Source organism: Primulina huaijiensis, chromosome 4, assembly GCF_012295235.1.
Source record: "Primulina huaijiensis isolate GDHJ02 chromosome 4, ASM1229523v2, whole genome shotgun sequence".
NCBI lineage: Eukaryota > Viridiplantae > Streptophyta > Magnoliopsida > Lamiales > Gesneriaceae > Primulina > Primulina huaijiensis.
The window spans coordinates 3,754,516-3,772,218 of record NC_133309.1 but is presented as its reverse complement, the minus strand read 5'-3'; the positions used below and the strand labels follow the sequence as shown (position 1 = coordinate 3,772,218).

General features: G+C 39.5%; 1 protein-coding gene across 1 annotated transcript; it reads right to left on the bottom strand.

Annotated features, from left to right (window-relative positions):
- Nucleotides 1-15,976: 15,976 nt before the first annotated feature.
- Nucleotides 15,977-16,915, bottom strand: LOC140975885 (secreted RxLR effector protein 161-like). The gene is made up of 3 exons (XM_073439811.1): nt 16,820-16,915; nt 16,297-16,492; nt 15,977-16,197 (listed from the first exon to the last, which is right to left on the bottom strand). Exons 1-3 carry the CDS (start codon nt 16,913-16,915, stop codon nt 15,977-15,979), a joined length of 513 nt encoding a protein of 170 aa, XP_073295912.1.
- Between the last annotated feature and the right edge of the window lie 788 nt (nt 16,916-17,703).

Below are 17,703 nucleotides of genomic sequence, written 5' to 3'. Positions count from 1 at the left end.
TGGCCTTTTTTTATTTTATATATATAAAGGAGTAGAAATTTCTATGCTCATTTCGTGTTTCTTGGTTCACTCAAACACGTATATTATCTCTTTTTTCATGGTAGTTCATTTGCTTTAATTTATGTCATATGGTGAGAAAAAATTTTATATGTATCTGATGTGACTTCGTTGAAATGGATGAGCCGAGTAAGGAGTTCCAACGAGTCAAATCAATAATTTATAGTTTTTAGGGACTTTGAGTGAAGATAATGGCTTCAATAGCACCTGCAAACAATGAAATGAACTCGTGAATGGGCGTTGGAGGGGTGTCCGGCGTGGCCACTCCGATGCTTAAGTCAGCAGGTTGAAGATGAGCAAAAGCAATATTTGGTAGAAAATATGTATAATGCTTAATAGTTCAAAGATTTTAGAATCTGTAAATGACATTAATACCTGCTATTTATAGTAGAAGATGAGGTAGGTACCTTGATTCCAGTGCTACCTACTAATTATGGCAAGTCGGCTGCCCATACCCTATCTTCTGATGACTTCTAGGACATTCCAAGCCCAAGTTGTTCTGACAGATTAGACGTCCTGTATCAATCATACTCGAGTGTGGTTCAATTCTCGAGATGGCCCGGGCAATTGGTTACCCGGGTACTTGTATGAGAGCCCGGGCTGTTCGGAGAATACTTGGGAAATATGTAGAGCCCGGGCTCTTGATGGTGTCCGGGTCATCAGCGACCCGGATCCTAAGGGGGTATCGCCACCCATCCGTAAAATAGTCGGGCTAGAGCTTGACTCGCTGTCCCGATCAGTCCAAGATAATTAACAATGTACAACATCGGAGCCTTCAAATATCCCAGAGATGAGATGAAATGCTGAGACCTCCTATCCCCTGGACTCATAATAACTTATTGTCTAACATTCTTGGGCCCTGTCGTTATTACCACGATGACACGTGTCATAGCATGAATTCCCGCCTAAAGGACGTTTCGCATTCCGAGAAGTGGAAAAGTCTGACGCCTCGATAACCGTACATGTCTTTTCACCTCTTGGCACCATTTCCAAAAACGCATCCTAGACGTTCGTGCATTTTTAGATCAACTGCTGTGATTACATCCTTCCTCCTATACATAGCCACTCACCCACTTTTCCATCATATTAACAAATTGTCATCCAGGAAACACAATGGCTGGTGCAAGCAGTTCGAAAACTCCGAGTATGACCGAAGCCTTCAAGGATTCTGCTCTAGAGATTCGAAAATCTACTATGGAAGATGAAGTGTTTCACGAAATTCTTGACTGCTGGGAAGAGTTTCAGGGGCTGAAGCTTCTTTATGACTCTGGAGAAGCTATCACTCCTAGCCTGGTAGCTAAACTGAGGAGAGTAGCTGAGTGGGTAGACATCTTTACAGATGGTCGTATCTATCAATTAATGATTCGGAAAGAAATAAAGATCCTTAAACGCATTGCCGATTCAGACAGCTTCCTGAAGACTTCCACCGGGCCTTTAGCTGCTTGGTTGAAAATATGGATAATTGCTGTAGAAGAAGAATATCATGATGTAGTACGTGCTAATGTCTATGGTTGAATAAAATATTAATTCTAGCCTGTCTTTGTCGTTACTTTGCTGTAATCCTTTAATTTTATCAGTTGATACATATATATCGCGAGTTGAACAAGATTAATTGATAAATTATAATGCCAAGCCTTAACATCTCCTGGGCTTTCCTTGAAATGCCGGGGCCTCATGCCTCCCGGGTTCTGAATACGGTGCTTTATCGGTTATTCTTCTCGGGTATTCCAAGAGACGTCATTATGACGCACGCTTCGCATTCATATCATTTCATGTTCCAAGAATCTGGTAATTCCGATACATTGATATCTGTAGCTCCGTCTTTCTTCATAAATAAAAAACGTTTAGACTAGCTCACGGCTTTCCACCTTCTTTAGCATTAAATTCCACATGTCTATAAATAAGAAGATGAAAGTGAAATAAGAACAATAATCCAATATGCCGAGCTCGAGCGAGTCCACCGTTTGTAGCAGCACGCATGTCCAGGCGCCTTCCCCAATATGTCCTCATCTGGAGGAACTGAAGAGGACCATTTAGGAATATGTTCTGGTGAAGGTCATGTTCACCTTTTATAAGATTCAAGACCTTCTGTATGCATACCAGAATGGCTTGGCTTTTACTCGGCCGCAAAGAGCAGTGGCGAGGAAATACACGCGGGAATTTCACGTAAATTATGTTGCAGAGCTGGCCACTGATCAAGTTCTGCTGCAGGCGATGCTATGGAAGGAATGACATCAGCTAAACAAGATTGCTACTACCGGGTCTTTCGCCAACCTCTGAATCCCCGAATTGACTAATTGGATATCGGAGTGGCAAGATTCTGTAGGCTCTAGAATGGCAGCTGTAATATGGCGTCGATTCCATTAATAATATTTTAACTTGCGTACTTTGTTTCTTCACTTTTCTGCAACTAAATTAATATGAACTAAGCCATATATAACTTGATAAATAAAAATAATGTGTCAGGATCTAATGTGTCCTGATCTCTAATATAACGTGCCGGGTTTTAAATAAAGTATCGCGAAAGTCCACACACATGCGTCACTTCCCTGTTGATTTAGGCACTAATACCACATTCGAGAGCCAAGTAAGTAATTGAATTTCCCGAATGTGACCGGCTTTCAAAAGCTCTTTTATTTGTTCATCAATAACTTTGTCCTTTTCAGGACCAAAGTGCCTCTTTTTCTGCTTTATCGGGTGAGATCCCGGGAGAATATTCAGTTGGTGCTCCGATATCAGGGGAGAGATTCCCGTCAACTCCTGTTGAGACCAAGCAAAAACATGAATATTAGCCTTTAAACAGTTAAGTAGATTGACCCGGGTGGATATATTAAGATCTCGGGCCACCCGGATCTGCTGGCCTGGTCCAATCTCCACAACTTCCTGCTCCTCTTCTGCCACAAAATGCACCTCTCCCTTCTCAACTGCTCTTGCACCTACTTCATCAGTTCGGGCCTTCTTCCCTTCCTTCTTAGCTTTGCTCTGATCTACCCGGACAGCTTCTACATAACTTTTCCGGGAGGAAGGTTGGTCTCCCCGGACTTCACCCACTTTACTACCAACTAGGAACTTAATCTTTTGGTGATAGGTAGATGCCACGGCTTTTAATTCATTCATAGCTGGCCTCCCCAAAATGATATTATATGATGAAGGGGAGTCTACCACAGTAAAAGTAGTCATCGCCGTTTTCTTGGGATCCTGGGAGCCCAGGGTTAATGGTAGGACAATTTCCCCTTCCGGGTAGACCACATGGCCAGCAAAGCCAAAGAGGGCAGTTTCCACGGCTTCCAAATGGTAACCCTGCAAATCCATCTACACAAAGGCATCTTTAAAAATTACATTTACAGAGCTGCCCGAGTCAACAAAGACTCTCAGAATGTCATAATTTGCCACCCGGGCTTGGATAACCAGAGCATCATTGTGGGGTAGATTCACCCCCTTTAAATCTTCTGGGCCAAAACTGATTACTGCCTCGCTTCTTCTCATTCCATCTACCTCCATACACTCCCTCCTACTCCTTGACTTCCTTGCCCGATTGGAGTCTCCATCAGTAGAGCCTCCTGATATCATTTTTATCAACCCCGTAGCAGGGGGTGAATTCTTTTTTGTCTCAAGCTCGGGCTCTCTTCTCCTCCCGGGCTCTCCTCTCGGTATACTCCTCGTACCTCCTCCTCTAGCGCTGGACCCCGGCTGTGGAGATGTCCATGGCAATCTCGGTCTCTTATTGGCTTGACTTTGTTCCGGGGCGGAAGGGGAGAAATAGTTTCCCTTCAATGTTTTGCAATCCTCGGTGTTGTGATAACACACCTTATGGAGAGTACAAAATCCTCTTTTCTCAGGCCGGGATAATTGATGGTCCGGGGCCAGATCCCTACTACACTCCTGGACCTCTCTGTCCCGGGCAATCTTAAGAGGCACATGGTGGGAGAAGTGTCCTGGATTATTCCTTCTCTGTCCTTTCTCCTCGGGCCTAGCTACCCGGTCTCCTCTTTCTTTTCTTACAGCTTCCCTCTTCTGCTTCTGGGCTTCCTCCATGTTGATGTATTTTTCTGCCCGGGATAATAAGTCCTCGAAATCCCCGGGCACTTTTTTGGTCAACGATTTGAAAAATTCACCCTCCCTCAAGCCTTGTGTGAATGCCGTAGTTTTTGTTTCAGTAGCGCAAGTAGGTACATCCAAAGCCACTCTATTAAATCTTTTGATATAAGCCCTCAAACTTTCATCCAGGCTCTGTTTGACTTCGAAAAGACTAAAAGCAGTCTTCTTGTATTTCTTGCTGCTACTGAAGTGGTGTAGGAACACCTTCTGGAAGTCTTTAAATGAATCAATACTCTTAGGAGTCAGTCCTTCGAACCACCTTTGAGCTGAGTCCACCAAGGTAGTAAGGAACACCTTACACTTGATTCGATCTGTATAACAGTGTAACATAGCCATGTTCTCAAACCGGGCTAAGTGCTCATCAGGATCCGCATTGCCATCGTAATCTTTGACTTTGGCGGACTTGAAATTCCCGGGAAGAGGTTCCCGGACAATGATATCAGTAAATGGGCAACCCTTAGCAGTAGCTCGAGAAATGCTACGACTCTCCAACTGCCCTTCCAGAACTTTCATTTTCTGCCTTAATTCAAACAACTCCTCAGCCACGGTAGGTGATTTGGATCCAGCACTAGACTCCTCATCCTCTCCTCTCACTTCCTCCTCCCTCCACTCTTGCTCTTGCTCCCGCTCCTGCTCCTGCTCCTGCTCATGCTCATTAATTTTCCCCCCTCCCGGTGGTGTAACTTGATGAGAAGTTTCTCTCCTGGCCACAGCTTTCTCCACCGCTTCGGAGATTATTCTAGCCAACTCCTCCGGGGTCATGGTAATAAGATTGGGTCCTGTGGGAGGAACACCGCCACCCTGCCCCGAAGCACGCGTATTATCCCCATGAGCCCGGGAATTATCTTGGTTAGTTCTTCGAGTATGAGCCATATCAACGCCTTAATCTCAAGCTTCCCACAGACGGCGCCAATGATGTGACTTCGTTCAAATGGATGAGCCGAGTAAGGAGTTCCAACGGGTCAAATCAATAATTTATAGTTTTTAGAGAATTTGAGTTAAGATAATGGCTTCAATAGCACCTGCAAACAATGAAAGGAACTCGTGAATGGGCGCCGGAGGGGTGTCCGGCCTGGCCACTCCGATGCTTAAGTCAGCAGGTTGAAGATGAGCAAAAGCAATATTTGGTAGAAAATATGTATAATGCTTAAGAGTTCAAAGATTTTAGAATCTGTAAATGACATTAATACCTGCTATTTATAGTAGAAGATGAGGTAGGTACCTCGATTCCAGTGCTACCTACTAAGTATGGCAAGTCAGCTGCCCATACCCTATCTTCTGATGACTTCTAGGACACTCCAAGCCCAAGTTGATCTGACAGATTAGACGTCTTGTATCAATCATACTCGAGTGTGGTTCAATTCTCGAGATGGCCCGGGCAATTGGTTACCCGGGTACTTGTATGAGAGCCCGGGCTGTTCGGAGAGTACTTGAGAAATATGTAGTGCTCGGGCTCTTGATGGTGTCCGGGTCATCAGCGACCCGGATCTTTATGGGGGTATCAGTATCATATATGGTTATATATATTAGGGGTATCTAAATCAGACATGATTCATCAATCCAACACGGTTCAACTCGAAAAAAATTAAGTTTGAGTTTAGGGTTTTCGAGTTCGGGTTGGACCCGATAGCTGACCTGACAAAAATGAGAGTTGACTCGAAAATTTTATTTTATTTTTTTAAAAAAATAATTAATAAATATTGTATTCATTTTTATATATTGTATGTCTAAAAAAATATTTATTGTATATTTATATCATAAATTTTTATAATTTAATATTTATTTTGAACATTTTTTTTATTTTTAAACAATTGTTTATTTGATCTAGTAAATATATTTTTTTTCTACAATAAGATTTTTAAATTAAAATCATATATATAAGGGAAATTTTGTTATTATGTGTTTAAATTAATTTTTTTTAATTTTCTTTTAAAAAAATTCAAAATCGAGTTGATCGAGTTCGGGTTGAGAGTTTTCAGGTTGACTCAGGTTCAGGTGGGGTTCGGATTGAGCAATTTTTGAATAGTACTAATGCTCAACCCGACTCTGTTCTAATAAGATCGTACTTTCTTTAGAATTGTTATAATCATTTTCATTACGGGACATTTTATACTATCATGTATCCGTGAACTTTGTAATATAGAAGAAAATTATCATATTAAATAATATGTAATAATTAAAATTTTGTACAAATAGAAGAATAATATTTTTATAGAAGAAAATTATCATATTAAATAATATGTAATAATTAAAATTTTGTACAAATAGAAGAATAATATTTTTTTACTTTTGGATCATGGAAGACAGATTTCAAACTTAATGTCTCGTTGTTCTTGTTGTTTCCATATGTAGGTAGTTCATAACAACGAACAAATCTAAATTTAAACGAACATTACATATTGGAAGGATTCAACTCATATATGGTGCTGAAAAGATGAGTCATTTCAAAATTCAATTTTGGAGTAGATAAATTTAGTAAGATAAATAGAATAAAATTGTTTCTAATATAATATACAATATTGCATTATTTATAATTTAAAATTAAAATAAGAAATCCCAATGGACAAAAATTATATATTGGATGTTTCTGACAGAATTATACCATACATTAACTATTTCAAATTATGAAAATATCGAATTGCATGCATTGGGTGTCAAACATTTCTGATTATTGAGGGTAATATACATGTTTATTGAAAGTAATTTAATGTCCATTTGAAACACTTTTGAATCTATCTCTTTTAATTTTCTTATGCTCTCTTATTTGAATTTTTAAGAAGATAATTCAAGATATACAAAATACATATAGTTTTAGAAGAAAACTATAATGCATTAATTCTTTCAGATTAAGGTAATTTTGAAATAATATACATTTGGGATAAAAAAAAAAAAATTTATGATTATTAAATGGTAATTTAATGTCAATTGGAAAACCTTGTTGTAGACCATCCATTTTTTTGAAAAAAAATTAATTTAAAAAAAAAACACGAGATGAGTTTGAGTCGGCCTGTTTGGAACACTCTAGCCACGATGGGGAAAAATAACTTTTGTGTGTGTGTCTATTCGAGTGGACAGTTTCCCCATAACATCTCCGAGAGAAAGGTTGATCTCCCCTGACTTCCCCAACTTGACCTCGTACCGGAAACTTGATTTTTTGATGGTACGTGGAGGCCACAGCCCTCATCTCGTTCATGGCTGGTCTCCCGAGAATGATATTATATGAAGATGGGGCATCCACTACTGTAAAGACTTTCATGACCGTCTTTTGCAAGTCTCCAGTTCCCAAAGTTGATGGCAGTGTTATTTCTCCTTCTGGATACACTGCATGACCCGCGAAACCAAACAAAGCAGTCTCAACCGCCTCTAACTGGTACTCATGTAAATCCATTTGCACCAAAGTTTCTTTAAAGATGACATTGACAGAGCTGTCGTAATCCACAAAAACTCTTAATACAACATAATTGGCAACCTTGGCATGGATGACAAGAGCATTATTATGGGGTAGACTGACTCCCCTGAGATCTTCTGGGCCAAAACTTATGACCGGCTCATTCCTTCCCCTCCCATCAATTTCCAGAAAGTCTCTTCTACTTCTTGCCTTCCTAGCCCGGTTGGAGTCACCATCTGTGGATCCTCCCGAAATCATTTTTATTGTTCCTCGAATCGGGGAGGAGTTTTTCTTTTCTGGTTGCTTATTTCTCTTCTCCCGAGAGCTTCCTTCCTCTCTCCTGCTCCACTCGGGACATCTATCGGTCTTCCAGAAGTGTTAGGTCCGGGGCGCCGGGCTAACCAGGGTGGTTGCCTTGGTTCACTGTGTGTATGGGATACTGGCGTAGAACGCCGATTGGATTCTTTCTTCAAAGTTCGAGATTCACTAGTATCATGGGAACATTCTTTATGGAGGGTACAAAACCCTTTCTTGTCTTGTCTTGGCAGTCGTGCCATTGAACCTTGGTGCTGGGCCATATCTTAGCTACATTGTTGAACCTCCCGATCCCAGGCAATTCTCAAGGGGATTTGAGAAAGATGCCTCAAACCACCCTTCATATGAGCTCTCTCATCGGTCCTGACAACCCGATCTCCCCTGGCTCTCTTCAAAGCTTCTCATTTCTAGTTCTGGGCCTCTTCCATATTGATGTATTTTTTCGCCCTGGATAAGAGATCTTCAAAGTCTCCGGGCAACTTTTTAGTTAAAGATCGAAAGAAATCTCCTTCCCAAAACCCCTGCATGAATGCAGTAGTTTTTGTCTCGGGGGCGCAGACAGGGACATCCAAAGCTACTCGATTGAATCTTTTGATGTATGCTCTCAAAGTTTCATCCTGGCTCTACTTCACTTCAAACAGACTGAAAGCGGTCTTTTTATATTTCTTGCTGCTACTGAATTGGTGAAAAAATACTTTTTGGAAATCTTCAAAAGATTGGATACTTTGAGGTGCCAATCCTTCGAACCACCTTTGGGCCGATTCAATCAGGGTGGTCAGGAACACTTTGCATTTAATCTGGTCTCCATAACAGTGTAGCATGACCATATTTTCGAATCTGGCTAGATGATCTTCAGGGTCAGAACTCCCATCATAATCCTTAAACCTGGCTGACTTGAAGTGCCCGGGAAGTGGCTCCCGAACGATGACATCAGAAAATGGGCAACCCTTAACAGTAACTTGAGTGATGCCCCTGGAGCCGACTTGCCCCTCCAACACTTTCACCTTCTTTCTCAACTCTTCTAGTTCTTCTGCCACAGTAGGAGATTTGGAACCAGCACTCGACTCCCTCTCTTCCTCCCTCCTTTCTTCCCCTTCTTCTCGTACTTGCTCCCGTTCTTGATCTGGTCGGGTAGAATGATTAGCAAGGGGTTCAGCATCAGTTATAATTTTGGCCAACTCTTCAGGTGTTAAGTTAACAGTAGGCCGGGGACCAGTGGGCGGCGGGCCACCTGCACCAGAAAGATGAGTGTTATTCTCTTCCTGAATCTGAGAAGTTTCTTGATTCGCTCTCCTAGTAGGAGCCATATCAATGTCTTATAACTCTACTTCCCACAGACGATGCCAATGATGCGTCCGGGTGAAATGGATGAGCCTGGTCGGGTACTCTACCGGATCTACTATAAAGATCATGAAGAAAATAAGAGCAAGGGCGTCTAGATTGAAAGCTTTCCTCCTCGGACGGCTGGAAAGTTCTGCGAATAAGAAGATAACCACGTGAATGACAGTCGGAGGGGTGTCCGGCATGGCCACTCCGATGCTTAAGTCAGTGAATGATTTAGGCAAGAAACCAATGTAACCAGATGATGGTTGTGAGATTGGTGTGGAAAGTGTAGGTAATAAATGAGTAGTAAATGTGAGTATTCAATATCTGAATGGAGAAAAAAATGTAAAGAAAGAACCTGGTGTTTATAGTAGGAGATATAATGATGACCTCGTTCTTTGTGCTACTTATTAATTATAGTAGGACGACTAATTATACCCTACATTCTGACATTTCAAATCTCCTACTAGTCACATCCAGCCTACTTGATTTTGTCAACCACTTAGTGTCAGAGATAGGACGGCCGCCCACATCCTACCTTACTGGTGTACTCGAGTGCGGCGCTTATATCGAAGTGGCCCGAGAAGAAAGCTTCCAGAGAATTTTCTTAAGGGCTCGGGCGTCCGATAGCCCGGAGAGAAGACGTCCCGGATGTCCAAGGACTCGGCCTTCTGATGAACACTTTCTGTAGATTCTCCCTGGTGGGTTATTTATTCAATATCCCGGTCACTCGAGATCCGGGCTTATGCGCAGATTTTGGCCCTATTGGCCCGGATTATCCATGACTCGGGAATAACCCATTTTCCTAACCCGGGCACTATTCATGACCCGGGACATCCCAGGGTATCAATAAATGTGTAGATTTTGTGTAGTTATTGGTGAGATTATTATTTTAAACTAAAAAAACTGAAGATCGAGGATAAATACATTAAGATACTAAAATATTAAAATAACGTATATAGCTTGATCGTCGAATTTTTATCAATGAACTTTTTATAACATGAAATTCAGTAGGCAAAAAATCATGACTACGCTTTGCGTATATGTGGTCATTCTATTCTCAGCACGTAGCCGCCATGCTATTCAATTCACGAATTCAAAGGTTTAATACATTAAATAGACTCATATGAAATTTCTCAAGCATGTTTCTATTTTACACAACTCATTAATTCCGTTGATCATTAAATTAAAATAATCTTGATATATATATGTACCTAGAGTCGTCAAAATGGGTTGGACACGTCGGGACGACCTTCCCCATCTCATGAAATGGCGGATTATAAAATGAATATTTCGTTAGCCTGTTTTGACAACTCTACTTGTTCCTCTATTTAGTTTTCGAGAAAACAAGTGTAGTAAATATGTTTCCCGATGATCTTTGGAACTGAGAACAATACGAGTTGAGGCAAGGAAAATCTTTTTCCCGCAAGACGAATTTGCCCGTATTCCCGTGCTATACGAAGAGGCAATCGTCCCCATGATACAACAACTCTAATCCAGAAACTGCAGCAATACAAGTTCCGGATGGCAGCGAAACAAAAATATGCTGAAGCTTTCAAGTTTGGAAGAAAAGTGAAGGATCGAGTGTGCTAGTGTCTTCGAAGGCATTTCGAACAATATATTCTCCAATGAGCTGCAATAGCTCGTTTTCTAAGAATATGAACATCGATGAATTAAATCGAATTTGGTTTAAAACCAAGCGGAAGAAACTCAAAGTAATCCTTCGTGAAGAAGAATGTTATTAGAAAACATTTTAACTTATGTAAACTGAATAACGGAGAAAGACTAGATTAGTTTTTGCATTCTTCAATTCAGTTATGGTGACAACTGAATTGATGAATGCTCTAACTGATCAAAACAATTTGGAAAAACAGTTAATCAGTTAAATACACAAGATATGTTTATGGATGTTCGGAGACTTCAACTGCTCCTACGTCACCCTTTCTACCACCACGGGTAGGATCCACTAGAAGACTTTGATTTATACAACACTTTTGTACAAACTCACTCAGCTAGGACTTACAATACTGCATAAACTGAACTCCTAGCTACGACTGAAGGAAGCACCTTCCAACCAACACTTCTTTAACGTCTATGTGTCAAAGACTACATACACAAGTTTAACGTTTTTGTGCAAGACGGTATTTGGGTGTTTGAGAGATTTTGTGCGTGAGAACTGAACAAGGATGTTCTCACACACTGAGGGATATAGGCTTCTATACTAAGCTGATAACACGTTGAAGTGTCCCTATTGGCTGATTGCTTCTGAAAGCTGATTTGCAATATGCGTGCCCTTTCTTTTCTCTCTTATTTGCGTCGAAGCTTCTTCTCTTTATATGTTGAGTCTTCACTGATCTTCTTTTTATATAGGCTGGAAAACTGATCCTACAGTGAGACTCATTTATTGTATCTGTTGCATCTTGAATTTATTTCTTGGACTTTGTGTCTCGACTTTTCGACTGCCCTTCTGAAACGTTTGTCTTTAATGCTCTGATGAACGTCCATTATTGTCCTTTGATTGGACAAAAGATTTGTACCTTTACGCACAGCTGGAATCCACTAAAAGAGTTTGTCTTCATCTACAACTGAAAGATTCTAACTGATGCTTCGGACTGGTCAGCTGAATTGATCTTCAGTTGGGCTGGTGAAATCAATTCACTCGTCAGTGGAACTGAATTCATTCTCGTTCAGTTGGATTGATCAGCTGGGTTTCTTCATCAGTTGAACACTCCTTCGGTTGGCCAGGCTTCTGAGGTTCTCCTGCTGAACCACCTATCAATTGGACAATCAGCTGGACTGCTCAATTGATGTGACAGTTAGACTGATTCAGTTTGAGCGATCAGTTAGATTTTCAGTTTGCGATGTAAATAGCTCGTGACGAATCCTAGCTTCTGCACGCTAAAGTAGATTATTAGTAGCACAAGTTAACAAGTTTTGTTAACATCAAAATCAAGATTGCGAACTTGAAAAGTTCCAACAATCTCCTCCTTTTTTATAATCACAAAACTTGAGCAGTTAAGCACAATATATTCAGTTCAAGGGTTAGTACATTCAAACATCGTTAAAAGCACCCCCTCAAGAACTGAATTAAAGAAGTTTTGAAAACCATTTTAGAGATAGAGGATAAAAAAAATATAAAAAAAACTCTCCCTCCAAAACTGAATTGATAAACCCTTTAAATGTATTAAGAAAACACTTTTCAGTTGACGAAAAGAAGAAAGAATTTTTCTCAACAACTGAATTTTAAAACTAATTGAAAAACGATTTTCAGTTTGAGGATAAAAGAAAAATTGCACCTCAGAAACTGAATTTTAAAACCCGTATTTGAAAAATATTTATTTAGCCATTCATTCAGAGGTGATAATCATTCAAGCAATGTAGACAAGAGATCTGGAAATATCCATTCAGTCACAACGAAACACAGCTGAACAAACATGATGTTTATTAAATAAATTTCCTTGTATTTACATCTGAGTACATACATCAGTTGAAAAGGAAAAATTGCTACAGTTATAGCATAATTTAAACAACATCAGATATCAGTTGGTTTATGCGACAGAACTGGGTATACCATCAACTGATTGCTTGAAGTGTTGCATCGGCTGTGAATACAATTTGCTAAAGAAACGAGTTAAACTGCCTTGAACTTGACTTCTGCGCTTACACAACTGATCGAGCAGACTCTGACTAAGCTCAGGTGGAGTTCAGCTGGTGATTAAATCGACCAACATCCCAACATGGATGAGTATGCATCTTTACAGATGATTCACAGTCCGCTACAGACTGATTAAAACCCCAAAGCTAAGAATCTAGAGTAGTGGCTACAACGTTAGTTGCATAACCAATCCTCTCAACTCTTTGCTAAAGAGCGACATATAAATATTTTCAAATAGTTTTGAAAATGTATGAAATACTTTAAAATATCTTTTAACACTATTTTAAAGTAACAAATTTTAAAACAGAATTTTCTTCAAATGTTCTTCGTAGAACAACCCGCTCTGATACCAATTAAAGGATCGAGTGTGCTAGTGTCTTCGAAGGCGTTTCGAACACTATATTCTCCCATGAGCTGCAATAGCTCGTGTTCTAAGAATATGAACACCGATAAATTAAATCGAGTTTGGTTTAAAACCAAGTGGAAGAAGCTCGAAGTAATCCTTCGTGAAGAAGACTGTTATTAGAAAACATTTTAACTTATGTAAACTGAATAACGGAGAAAGACTAGATTAGTTTTTGCATTTTTCAGTTCAGTTATGGTGACAACTGAACTGAAGAATGCTCTAACTGATCAAAACTATTTGAAAACAGCAGTTAATCAGTTAAATACACAAGATATGTTTATGGATGTTCAGAGATTTCAATTGCTCCTACGTCACCCCTTATACCACCATGGGTAGGATCCACTAGAAGACTTTGATTTATACAACACTTTTGTACAAATCCTCCAGCTAGGATTACACTACTACCCAAACTGAACTCCTAGCTATGACTGAAGGCAGCACCTTCCAGCCAACACTTCTTTAACGTCTATGTGTCAAAGACTACATACACAAGTTTAACGTGTTTGTGCAAGACAGTATTTGGGTGTTTGAGAGATTTTGTGCGTAAGAACTGAACAAGGATGTTCTCACACACTGAGGGATATAGGCTTCTATACTAAGCTGATAACACGTTGAAGTGTCCCTATGGGCTGATTGCTTATGAAAGCTGATTTGCAATATGCGTGCCCTTTCTTTTCTCTCTTATTTGCGTTGAAGCTTCTTCTCTTTATATGTTGAGTCTTCACTGATATTCTCTTTATATAGGCGGGAAAAATGATAATACAGTGAGACTCATTTATTGTATCTGTTGCATCTTGAATTTATTTCTTGGACTTTGTGTCTCGACTTTTCGACTGCCCTTCTGAAACGTTTGTCTTTAATGCTCTGATGAACGTCCATTATTGTCCTTTGACTAGACAAAGGATTTGTACCTTTACGCACAGCTGGAATCCACTAAAAGAGTTTGTATTCATCTACAACTGAAAGATTCTGACTGATGCTTCGGACTGGTCAGCTGAACTGATCTTCAGTTGGGCTGGTGAAATCAATTCACTCGTCAGTTTAACTAATTTCATTCTCGTTCAGTTGGATTGATCATCTGGGTTTCTTCATCAGTTGAACACTCTTTCGGCTGGCCAGGCTTCTGAGGTTCTCCTGTTGAACCACCTATCAACTGGACAATCAGCTGGACTGCTCAATTGATGTAACAGTTAGACTGATTCAGTTTGAGCGATCAGTTAGATCTTCAGTTTACAGTTCGTGAGGGATCCTAGCTTCTGCACGCTAATATAGATTATTAGTAACACAAATTAACAAGTTTCGTTAACATCAAAATCAAGATTGCGAACTTGAAAAGTTCCAACAAAAAGAATGCAACGAAATTATGTATGCTCGAAAAAGTAAGTAAACTGTTGAATGCATGTAGATGGACTATTTAAAGTGAGAGCTTCATAAGCCAAGGGACATATCCAGAAGACACACCTTTCTGCAATGAGTCATGGGACGCACCCTTCAAAGCAGCGGACGCACGACGCGGTGCAACATCAAAGGACAGTCACACGAGACGCACGGTTTGAACTGAAGCACCACACTGGTTCGGACTACACACTGACTGATGTGTCCCAACATCGGATTGTTACAAAAAATATTATTCCAAATAAACTTTGTCCAAAAAGATTAATATGGTCAAGAAACCACACCGCACCGAACCGAACTGGGCCGAGCCGAGCCGAGTAAAGTCGAACACGCACTTGCGTGTGTGTTTTTCCGAGATCCAGCCTATTAGCGTCCACTCTCTTTCCAAAAACTTTTGGTGCCCCTTGGGGCCCAAACCCATAGCTCAAACATAGAACTAATAAAGACTTTTGGCACATTTTCCAATGTGGGACTTTTGGCACACTTCCCAATGTGGCTCACTTCTCAATGTTCATTCATTTATACACTTATACTTATCTAACAATCCCCCACATTAATGAAACTAATGTATGTATGCAGATTCGCTTGAAAGCTCTTGTGAATTATTATTGCAACAGGATAGGTAGTTTTTGACTTTGAACCTTCCTTAGTAACATACTATTGGATTTACTAGTTGAGTAGTGACATGATGTCTTGAACTAGTCAACCGTTTATGTAAACAAAGTCAATTGTATTTACACAATAGTAATTCTAACATATTTTGTTCTCATGTTGTGTCCATTTCGGCTCTGGACCATATCTTATATTCATAAGTGTTTTTCATTGAAGCGGCCTTTACTTCTCACTTATATAGGTGATATCCTAACTAGAGTATCCTGCCATACCCTACCTCTTAGATATAGGAATCATTAAAAGAAAACTTAACCTCACCACTTGTTGCAAGTCTTTTCTACTTGGATTTTGTAGGAATGAGCCTTTACTAATTCCAAGTACTCGAACTAATATTTATAACTTAGTTCTCCCATTGAACCAAGGTCATGGGATCTCCAATTCACAAGGTTGGGTTACCGCTATAAATATTTTATTTTGTGGGTTTTAAGCTCGTTCCTCTCAACAGTTTGTATATTTGATCTCTATTTATTCTTTTAGTAAACGGATCTGCTAGGTTTTTCTTTGATTTTACATATTCAACAGAAATAACCTCGTTCGAGAACAATTGTCTTATGGTATTATTTCTCCGTCGAATGTCTCGAGACTTACAATTGTACATACTACTCTGTGCTCTTTCTATTGCCGATTGACTATCACAACGAATGTTAATGGAAGGCACTGGCTTATTTCAGCAAGGAATATCTTCTAGGAAGTTTCTCAGACATTCGGCTTCTTCCCCAGCTTTGTCTAAGGCTATGAACTCAGATTCCATAGTAGATCGAGCTATGCATGTTTGATTAGACGATTTCCATGACACTGCTCCTCCACCTATTGTGAATACATAACCACTAGTGGACTTGGAGTCTTTTGTATCAGATATCCAATTAGCATCACAATATCCTTCTAAAACTGCAGGATATTTTGAATATATCAAATCATAGTTCAATGTATATTTTAAATATCCAAGCACTCTTGTTAAGGCTTTCCAGTGATCCTTATTTGGATTACTTGTGAACCTACTTAACTTGTTTACTGAATATGCAAGATCTGGACGAGTGCAGTTAGTCAAGAACATTAGACTACCAATTATCCTTGCATATTCAAGTTGTGAGATTGGATCTCCTCGATTCTTTGCTAAATGAACGCCTAAATCTATAGGTGTTCTAGCAGGACGACTGTTTAAGGTACTGAATTTTTCAAGTACCTTTTCAATATAGTGAGTTTGTGATAAAATGATTTCATCAGGTATTCTAGATATTTTAATCCCTAATATAATATCACATAACCCCAAGTCTTTCATTTCAAAATTTTCTTTGTATTTATAAGCAACTCATGATTACTTCTCATAATCAACATGTCGTATTAATAAAGGCAGACAATAACATAAGCATTTGCATTACCTTTAATATAAACGTATTTATCACATTCGTTGATTTTTGAAACCATTTGACTTCATTGTAGTGTCGAATTTTTCATGTCATTGCTTAGGTGCTTATTTAAGTCCGTACAGTGACTTGACAAGTTTACACACCTTTTTTTCTTGTTCAGGTACGACAAACCCCTCGGGTTGTTCCATGTATATTTCCTCTTCCAGTTCCCCATTCAAGAAGGCTGTTTTTACATCCATTTGGTGAATCTCAAGGTTATGCAATGCAGCGATAGCTATGAGAACACGAATGGATGTAATCCTAGTAACCGGAGAGTATGTGTCAAAAAAGTCATACCCTTCTTTTTGTTTGAACCCTTTAGCTACTAATCGGGCCTTGTATTTTTCTATATATCCATCTTCTTTGTATTTTCTTTTAAGGATCCACTTACATCCTAAAGGCTTACAATCCGGAGGGAGATTAGTCAACTCCTAAGTATGATTATGCATGATGGAATCTATTTCATCATTTATTGCTTCTTTCCAGAAAGGAGCTTCTGGATTGGATAGAGCTTTTTGAATGGTTCTTGGTTCATTATCTAACATGTAAGTCAGAAATTCAGGACCAAAGGACTTTTCAACTCTTGCTCTCTTACCACGTCTTAGTTCTTCATTGATTTCTATGTGTTCAACAGTAGATTCATAAGATTGTTTGTTAGAACCTTCTTTTTTTTCCGTACAAGGAAATTTGGTTTCAAAGAATATTGCATTCCTTGATTCCATAATTGTTCCTTCATTAGTATCAGGAATTGCTGACTTATGTACCAAAAACCTATATGCATTACTATTATATGCATATCCAATAAAAACACAGTCAACAGTTTTGGGTCCAATTTTAAATTGTTTTGGCTTAGGTACTTCTACTTTAGCGAAACACCCCCACACTTTTAAGTATTTGTAAGATGGTTTTCGACCCTTCCATAATTCATATGGAGTTTCATCTTTCCCTTTGTGTGGTATTTTATTAAGAATGTGGTTTGCTGATAAGA